At 42.6% G+C, this 10412-nt stretch overlaps 1 protein-coding gene across 1 annotated transcript; it reads left to right on the top strand.

Annotated features, from left to right (window-relative positions):
• Positions 1–6988: 6988 nt before the first annotated feature.
• On the top strand, positions 6989–10110 carry LOC119305954 (succinate dehydrogenase subunit 8A, mitochondrial-like). The gene is made up of 2 exons (XM_037582333.1): positions 6989–7168; positions 9665–10110. The coding sequence occupies exons 1-2, from the start codon at positions 7070–7072 to the stop codon at positions 9743–9745; spliced, it is 180 nt and encodes a 59-aa protein (XP_037438230.1). The 5' UTR covers positions 6989–7069; the 3' UTR covers positions 9746–10110.
• Positions 10111–10412: the final 302 nt, after the last annotated feature.

Genomic DNA, 10412 nt, shown 5'->3' with positions numbered 1-10412 from the left:
GTAGAACTGGGCAGCAGCAGCGTCGGTCTCGTAGTCTACCGGAGAGAAGAGGGGGAAGAAACAGTAAATACAATGCAAATATAAGCATGACGATGCATGACATGACAATGAGCGGTGTTAGGTGTGCCCTAACACGGTAGTAGATGATACCGGCGAAAGGGGGAAACATCCGGGAAAGTATCCCTGGTGTTTCACATTTTCGGACAGATGAACTGGAGAGGGAAAGTTGCGGGTTCACTATGCTAGGGACACGTGGTGGACGAACGGGCTGCGTATTCGGATTCGTCTCGTCGTTCTGAGCAACTTTCATGTGCAAAGTTTTTCCATCCGATTTACGGATTTTTTATATTAATTTTAAAAGATTTAATCATTTTTAGAATTTATTTAATTATTTTACATCAACATTATCCAGAATAGTGTATGCTGATGTCATCATGATGTCAACATGACATCAGCAGTCAACATGGCGTTGACTGGTTCAAACTGACGTGTGGGTCCTAGCTGTCATTGACTATTAACTAACCTAACAGATTAATTAACTAACCTAAGTGATTAGGTTAACCTAATCAGGATTAATTAAGTTAATTAATTACTTAATTAATTAATAGTTTTATTTTTTTAATTTATTTTTATTATTAAAATGTTCCAGGGGGCTGGGCCCCGTTGTCCAGTGGCCCAAGGCCTAATGGGTGCGGGCGACGGTTTCGGGCGCGACCCAATCGGGCGCACGCCCAGGGGCGCCGTGGCGGACGAGGCCAGCGAGTCCGGGCGGTCACCGGAGGGGAACACCGGCGGGGGAACAGCAGGGCGCCACCGGCGGCGCGGGCCGGCAGAAGCTGCCCCAGCAGCGGCGAGTAGAGGGGACGGCACGGCAGCACAAGTGCAGCCGCAGGAACCAGAAGGGGCGCGGGTGGCAAGGGGACGAGGCCACGGCGGGGCACGCAGGCACGTGGGAAGGGCGCTAAGGAGGAGCCGGGGCGCGTGAGAGGAACGACGGAGTCAGGGGCGCGGGAGCGCTCCACGAGCGGGCGTGGCCACGCACGAGCGGGCGAGCGCGGGGCTGTAGTGGTGGTGGCGACAGCGCCGCAGCACAGCAGCAGCTGCTGCAGCTCGCGACGGGGCACGACCAAGAGCGTCAAGGGGGGCGTTGGCGTGGGCGACGCGGTGGTGCGCGTGCGTATGTTCGGCCTCGAGCAGAGGCAGGGAAGGAGGAGGACGAGGCCGTGGCCTCACCGGGATTCGTAGGGCACGGGGCAGTGGTGCTCGAGGTGGGTGACGGGGATGAGGCGACGAGGTAGAGGACGGCGGGAAGGCGTACCGGCGTGGTGGCTCCGGCATCTAGCGGTAGGGCGGCGTCAGGCGTCGAGGGCACGGTCGCGATCGGCGCGACGAGGGGAACCGTCAAGGGAGAGGGGACGAGGGCGGGGGGCGGTGGGGCGGCACCGGGCGACGGCCACGGGGTCAGCCCCGATCCGATCTGGATCAGGATGAGAGGGAGAGACGAGGGAGTGAGGGGGAGTGGGCTGGTTCGGTTAGGGTTTCGGGGTGGAAAGGGGGTGATGGGGAGTGGGGGTGGGCCGACTAGGTTAGTGGGCTAGCCGGTTAGCTGGGTCGTGGCCCAGTGTGGGAGGGGTGGCCCTTGTTTTATTTTTGTTAGTTTATTTTTCTATTTTTTTATACTTTCTTTTTTCTTTATTTTCTTTTCTATTTTCTCTTTATTTACCTAACACTTTAGTTTTGTAAAAGCACATAGATTGTACCTAATTTAGTAAACTTAACTAAGTCACATTCTGAACATTTTTGTTTTAATGTTTGAAAACTTTGGTTGTTTGCCAAAAATTCAAATTTGAATTCAAATCGTTTTGAACTAACGCGAGATTAGCGACAGTAACGAAGATGACGTGGTGTCATTAGCAGAGGTTACTGTAGCTTGATTATCCGGGCGTCACAAAATTGCATTGTGAATTGATTGGCTATATAACTTAACACACAACTGGTGTACGAAATTCAGTTGTTTCATAAATACACTGACATTCCATGCAAAATAAATAAATAAATACACTGACATACTTTACAAGGAAGCATCAAATGCAGAAAATGGCATAAATCAGAAAAGATCTTCAAATAATTACTTTCTCTCACCACTTCCGTGTACTTTTAGTAAGTGGCGCTACTACATAGGAAGGGCCTTCTAGACAATGCATTACCACGAGGTAATTAATTTTTATGTTTTATGGTATAACTATAATGGTTCTTGAGTCTGCAATAACCACGAGGCTTTGATGGAACTCGTGTGCACATGTGGAATAATAAACGGTAAAATAGATTCTTAGTCTCATCTCTAAGGCTAGCTCAAGTGTTGCATGATGGTTCTGTTTTCCTGATCATGGGCATGTGAATGATGGCAACTCTGAGGACACAATGTTAGGAGAACATATTGTCTTGAACCAACCTAATTGTTCTATACTATGTGATCCATTCGTCACAAGTTAATGGTTTATAACACAAAGTAAGTTAAACGTTTGCATTTCTTCAACCGTGAGAGTACGTGTTCCTTCATACTTGCTCCATGCACTTTAGGTTTGTTAAATGTCATCACTAATAGGGGGGCAATTACGACAGCTTACGGGTTCAGGGGAAAAGTATGACAAGATACTTGATAGCTCAAGACTCGTATTTTCTCCTCCATCGATGAAGAAATATTCTTAGGGCCCTCTTAGTAACAGGGGCAATTATAGCAGTTTACGGGTTCATGGAAAAGTATGACAAGACACTTGATAGCTCAAGACTGGGATTTTCTCCTTCGTCGATGAAGAGATATTCTTAGGGCCCTCTCGGTATGACGGTATCAATCATCTTCTGGCCAAACACAACGTGATTTGATCACGGGGATGCCGAAACACGGGAATGAGAAAGGAGAACAAAACGGATAACGAGGAAACTGGCATAGCTAGTGAACAAGTTGTTGGTTCATGAGGATGTCAATAAATCTCGCCTCTGTTATTTGTAACATATCACGAAGAAATAGTAATAACTCACGTGAACTAAAGGTTCACTTGAATATCATTCGTGTGGGCATAGGGGTCAATATGGATCCTTGATCGGAAGGAGTTCCAGGTCATGTCTATACTTCACCAAACCTACAGGGTCATACACTTAAGGGTCATCCATCTGTTGAGTACTAGGTTAGGAGCCTGAGAAAAATTCATCGAAAAAGTTTCGGAAACACTGAAAATGTTTTGAAGAGAAAACTGGAAGTATTTTCGAGAAACCGAAAATGAAATTGGGAGTAAACAATCAAACTGAAAAAAGTTTCAGAATAGGTCCGGAGTTTTTCTACGGTGCGGAAATAAATCTGGGACCTCCCGGATTTTCCAGAGGGGCGGCTCGTACAAAAACATAATGTTGGGAAGGTGTTCAGCCATGGGGGACAACATCCCCCTTTTTGTGGGTTATTTTGTACGGGGCTGAGGGGGTGCCCCTTTTGGTGGAAACATGTTCGGAAAGGGGTGTCCCCCTTAGGGGCAGCCCCCTTATGTGGCAAGTGTTGGGAGGGGAGCCTTTTGGGGCCCCCTTGTTGGGGCGCCTAGGAAAGGGGGGCTTGTAGGCAAGCTCCCCCCCCCCTTTTGTGGGCCTATGTTGGTGAAGGGGGCCTTTTGGGCAGCCACTTCCTTACCTCCTTTTTCTAAATACTCGTGCGTTGCCACAGACCAACAAATTTTAACGTGAGACATTGATCAAACATCATTGTTATTCATGTCAGGTATGTTGCATCTGGTTTATGATTATGTTGCGATAACTATCCCTTATACACTTGCTAATAGAAGAATTCTACTCATACTCAAATTCTAGCTAACATATTTATTATTCCCTCCGTTTTTTGTATACAGAGCCAGATTATTGTGTGTAAAATCTCTCATGTTCCGTGCCAATTAGTCATCCTGCATCTGGTGCCTCTTTCTCTATGATTGCATACAACGTTTGCATTAATAATCACCATTGTAGGAGGCAAAAAATCTTATCAATTCTTCTTAAAAAGAGATACTGACCTTGTATAGGTGCAAAATTGTTTTTTTATATTTTCCTTGTATTAAAGAACAGAGGAGGTATCATGATTCGGTCTGAGAAAGTATGTATAATGCTCTTAACTAAATGTCGTATGATGATATCACTATCACGAGGATCATTATCCTCATATGTCGGCCCTTGTGTATGGATACATGTTTATGTAGGTCGCATCCCACCTTCACGTGCATTGTATATAATACTCTCTCCCCTCATCTCTGGTGTATATCACTTGATATGTAATACTCCCCCCCCCCCACACCATCTGTGGCAGGAGCATCGCGGCCACTTCAAGCCAAATGGCGACAATAATTTCCTAGTTTCCTTTTTTTAAATTTATTTCTACATAACGCTAATTGTACCGCCATCACAAACAACCCTTTAATAATAAAGATATATAATCATAGTTTACATTTCTTAAACTTGGTTATTTTTTTGTGGTAATTTCACTTTGTGAAAAGAGAAATCAAAGGGATATAGTTCATGGTGGAATAACATGACTTGGCATGGAATAAATCACCTGCAAATACCAAAACCCTGTTTCTACTCGTTAATTTTTTGTTCTCCTTTTTCTAGTGTGGCCATGTGGTGAGTACAAAACATGCATCAAGCTCTAGGAATATATTTATACGTCATATGCATACATATTATATGAAAAAAGATGTGGTAAGTATAAACTAAATTGACTATACGAAGAACGAGCTGATGATTGTCCACAGAACAACATCACACTTCACCTATGGATTCTGCATCGTATGGATCTTCCTTTAATTATTTACAAGTGAAATCTCAGTGATAAGACGGCTAAAGACACTTGCAATGCGTGCACCCACAATAAGATCCACAATAAGATCAAGAGATATCCAACGGTCAATCCGAAAACAATATATCTCTTGATATGGATGTTCCATGTAATGAAATTCTCTATTGAGGAAGTACTCCTCTGGTCATTCAAATTCTTTATATGGAAATCATTTCACAAGGAAAACTGCAACAAACTAAAGGATGCTCATATAATCATTGTCGCTTATAAGAGATGTGATAACCCACAAGTATAGGGGATCACAACATTTTTCGAGGATAGAGTATTTAACCCAAATTTATTGATTCGACACAAGGGGAGTCAAAGAATATTCTTAAGTATTGGCAGCTGAGTTGTCAATTCAACAACACCTGAAAGACTTAATATCTATAGCAAAGTATTTAGTAGCAAAGTAGTATGGAAGTAACGGTAAGAGTGGCAAAAGTAACAGTAGCAGTTTTGAAGCAATTGTAACAGTAGCAACGGCAAAGTAACGTAGCAAAGATCAATATGTGAAAAGCTCGTAGACAATGGATCAGTGATGATATGAGTCAGATGATATTCATCATGCAATAGTTATAACCTAGGGTGACACATAACTAGCTCCAATTCGTCAATATAATGTAATCATGTATTCCGAATATAGTCATACGTGCTTATGGAAAAGAACTTGCATGACATCTTTTGTCCTACCTCCCGTGGCAGCAGGGTCCTAATGGAAACTAAGGGATATTAATGCCTCCTTTTAATAGAGAACCAGAACAAAATATTAGCACTTAGTGAATACATGAACTCCTAAGACTGCGGTAATCACCAGAAAGAATCCCAATTATTGTCACCTTGGGTTATGCGGATCATAACTCGTAATAGGTGTCTACAACTTGCAAGATCGGATCAAGAACACAAATATATTCATGAAAACATAAAGGGTTCAGATATGAATTCATGACACTCGGGCCCTAGTGACAAGCATTAAGCATAGCAAAGTCATAGCAACATCAATCTCAGAACATAGTTAATACTAGGGATCAAAACCTAACAAAACTAACTCGATTACATGATAAATCTCATCCAACCCATCACCGTCCAGCAAGCATATGATGAAATTACTCACGCACGGTGGTGAGCATCATGAAATTGTTGATGGAGGGTGGTTGATGATGACGATGGCGTCGATTTCCCCTCTCCGGAGCCCCGAACAGACTTCAGATCTGCCCTCCCGATGAAGAACAGGAGGCGGCGACGGCTCCATATCGTAAAACGCGATGAATCCTTCTCTCTGATTTTTTTTCTCCTCGAAAGTGAATATATGGAGTTGGAGTTGAGGTCGGTGGAGCTTCGTGGGACCCACAAGCCAGGGGTGCGCCCCCAACCCTTGTGGTCGCCTGGTGGGTTCCCTCTGGTTGATTCTTTCGCCAATATTTTTTATTAATTTCAAAAATATTCTCCATAAATTTTCAGGTCATTTCGAGAACTTTTATTTCTGCACAAAAATAACACCAAGGCAATTCTGCTGAAAACAACTTCAGTCCGGGTTAGTTCTATATAATTCATGCAAATTAGAGTCCAAAATAAGGGTAAAAGAGTTTGGAAAAGTAGATACGATGAAGACGTATCAACTCCCCCAAGCTTAACCCATTGCTTGTCCTCAAGCAATTCAGTTGACAAACTAAAAGTGTATATAAAAGTGTTAATCAACCATTTAAAAAATGTTAAACAAGTATTTGAAAAATGTTAATCAAGCAACATTTGGAAAATGTTAAATGTGTAGAGAAAAAATGTTGACCATGTACTAAAAAATGATAGAATTTTGATCATGTATATAAAAATGTTAATCAAGCATTTGAAAAAAATGTTGAACAAGTATTTGAAAAATGTTAATCAAGTATTTGGAAAATGTTAAAAGTGTATAGAACAAAGGTTGACCATGTGTTAAAAAAATGATGAAATTTTTTTAGCATGTAAAAATCTTAAACAGGGATTGAAAGAGATGTTGAACAAGTGTTTGAGAAATGTTAATCAAGCACATCTCTGTGGGCCGTGAAACTCCGAACAAGGATGTGGCCGAGGCAGAAAATACGGAGTGGTGGGCTGTGAGCCTAAACGGCTTCGTGCCCTTACCGCCATTAGGCCTCCTGCAATCTTGTCTCGAAAAAAAAAGATTAGGCTTCCTGCAATCTACAGACTAGACAAGGCGGCGGGATGATCTACCGGAGCTGGTCGCTGCTCTCGTCGACGGTGGCGATCTGGGGCGGTGCTGCCGCCGCAGGGCTCACCGTCGTCTCCCTCTCTGGCGGCAAGGTGCCTTCCCTCGCCATCTCCTCGTTCTAATTTTAGGGCATAAACTGTTGGGATTCATCCATACCGAAATCTGGGCGACGCTTTGCCGTCAGTTTTTGTTGAGATCGTTATGTTTTGATCCGAATCGTCCGTTCTTGATCGAATTCGGCGCCAACATAGAGCGATCCATCCACGGCCCTATTGGGATTCCTCCGCTCCGAAAGGAAACGGAAGCTTCGCGTTGGCCCCCAAGCAATGACTGAATGGTTAGCCATTGTGATAGCACTAGGTAGTAAGATGTCAGATAGAAAAGGAGTCGATGTAACAACTATAAAACGATTTTGTGTTTTCCAATGGCATATCATCCAACATGGAATCATTCAGTGCAGAATTTAGAATAGCTGGAATGAGAGAAGCTCTTCTCAAAGTCGAGGATCCAGTTGATAAAACTGAAGAAATGTTGAAGTTTTCCTGCAAGCATAAGATTAGTTAAGGAATATTTGACTTGATTGCAAAATCAGTGACAGATCAAGAGTGTAGAGGAACTTATGTCATCATGTTTTTTTTATCATAACCATTCCCTCAAATTACACATTTATGTGTGATTCTTTTGGCTCTTAGATGTTATGGACTTCGAGTGTCGAGTTGAATGTCTTTGTATTGCATCCTCATCTATGAAAAGTATATAAAAGTAACTTTGGATGTCTTGTAGATGTAGAGCACATACAAGCTTTACTCCTTGTTAGGTTCTTTCCATGTTTATTATTGGAGCTCTTTTAGTGCTATATGGAGTTGACTAGGATCCACATACAGACGGTTTATATAGATTCGTAACAGGGAAACGATAGGATAGCGTTAATTTAAAAACAATGGGCAAATGAAGGAGAGGCATCCTGGTATAATGCTTCTGCCTCTCCCTGGCACATGCCACATTCCACCCAAAACTATGAACTGGTTGTGAGCTTTTCTATCACCCTTTTTTTGCCTTTACATATTGGATGAAAGTGGAGGCGCATTTGTTTCTCCTTCCAAAGCTAAGCATATGCTTCAACCCTTCTGTTTTTTTACTTAATCTCTTATCACCTTTTTTGCGGATAGCTAAAAGGTTCAATTCTGAGGTTCTAAAATTATTGTTCATTAGACTCATTAGTCATTACCTAAAAAATGTAAAAGTAATGTTCATTTTGTCTGAGTTGTAGAGATGGTATGTACTGGGATGATAGAACCTGATGGAGAGGTTTGTTTAGGTAAATAGCAGAGGTGGTGCACTAAGAAATCTGTTTGGTATTTTTTTGTTGCGGGATTGGGGCTATGGTTACAGGGACATCAGCACTTTTGTGTTACTTCCCTCAAATGGTCCTCTTTATGTGTAGTATATTTTTGGCCCTTAGATGTTTTGATATTGTATACGCATCAGGTAAATCTTCTGTTCACCGTGATATAACAATTTCGGATAATCATCAGGGAATGGGTCTTAGAAATGAAATTTGCTAATGATAATTTCATATAATCTTCAGTTAGTATTGCTAAGTCAGCTTCTTGCTCCGTCCTATAACTGACACATGCTAAATTGCACCCAAAGTTGAAAATTGGGCTGAGTTGTACCTGTACATCATCTTCTTTGGCCCTTAAAAATCTACTATTTGCCAATCCAAAAGTAGAATGGGTAAAGTAAACCTTGGATGAAAGTGAAGGGAACCAATTATGTGGGTTTTTTTCTCCTATCAAAGCAAAGCCATACACTTCCGCCATTTGTTTTTATTCAATGACATCTGCTATCACGTTTTTGACCCTTAAACATGCTTATACATTGTTTGATTGTACACGGTGAGTCTGTGAGCTTTTAGGATTAGCCAAAAAGTTCATTTGGTGTGACGGCTTTATAAAAGAAGGTTTGTTATGTGTGAGTTGTAGAGATGCTAGCAGTATCACAGTACAAGAAAGATGGAGACTGGTTGAGAGTTATATTTAGGTCAATAAACCAAGATGACGCACTGAGGAATTTTTCGGGTAGGACGTGTTGTCATTCTGAGGTTGGGGGTACGCTTCCAGATGAATGGACACATGATTACTTTACTCGGATGAATCTTGGAATGCAACCGGTAGTGTTAGTATATCATGGTCATGTTCTGCTAGGCAACATCAACATTAACTTTGCTGTTAAGCCTTTCTTGTTATGTTATCAATGCGTTCCTTGTGTTTGACAGGGACAGTTGAACCAGATTCGAAATGCAAGCTTTAGTTAATGGACCACATGTCCACATGTAGTGTGTTAGTTAGTTTTCTGTTCAGATAGGTTTTTTCAGATAGTTAATCGTGGTGTCTCACACGCCGAACCAATTGGAGGGATAAACCGATTTGGTGGGTCTTCTAGAATGGCCAATTTAAAAAGGCTAACAGCCGCACATGCTATATATGTTCTCGTTCTACTTTTGATTGAATTTTTCTCGTAGTCGCAGTTATCGTTGATCTCCGTGCTTCCCCTTCCTGTACTCACCATGCGCTCCAATCTTGCAGGAAAAGTTTCAGGACTACCTGTGCCGCGAAGGCGATAGGCTGAGGCGGCAGGACAGGGCCACCATGGCCAGCGCCAACTGACGGACCAGGAAAGAAAGCACCACGGAGACGAAGAAACGACATTTCATCATATATCCGCATCCGTGACGGGGTCCTCTTGGTCCAATAATCCTCATTTACCGTGCTTTAAACATGGTGTGGTCTGGTGTCCTCATCGAATCCAATAATCGTTGATCGACATGATGTGGAACTTGGTACGGCCTGATGAGCTTCGCTTTCCGGCTTGTCAAGTGGCTCGAACCGTTGTCTTCGCAACAATCTTTGTCCCATTTTGGATTTGATCACTGTTTCGGATATGTGTGAATAATAAACACCGCGGTCCGTGGGATCCAGCTGAAATCCACTTGGCTGTTCTGTTTGGATACTGTCGGATATGTTTTTCTTTCTGGAGAGCTTCAGTATTTTTTTTCCGATTTATAAACTCGAACTCTTGCCATAATACAGTACTTACACACATCCCAACAGGCGCCAACAACCATATCAAGAAAGGAAAAATAAAACAGGCCCTGCTAACTTTTTAAAATCCGCCTGGAATTGGTCGGAACTTCCCACCTCGGGCTCAGAGACGACCTCAGCAGCCAAGACTTCGTATTTTTCTAGGAGTATGTCAAAATCTAACCGCATCATCTGCATCTGCATCTGAATCTGATTTGTTTGTTGCGTTGTGATCATTGCCGTGATCTTTGTG

This window comes from Triticum dicoccoides, chromosome 5B (assembly GCF_002162155.2).
Source record: "Triticum dicoccoides isolate Atlit2015 ecotype Zavitan chromosome 5B, WEW_v2.0, whole genome shotgun sequence".
Classification (NCBI taxonomy): Eukaryota; Viridiplantae; Streptophyta; class Magnoliopsida; order Poales; family Poaceae; genus Triticum; species Triticum dicoccoides.
This window is presented reverse-complemented; position numbering and strand designations above follow the sequence as displayed.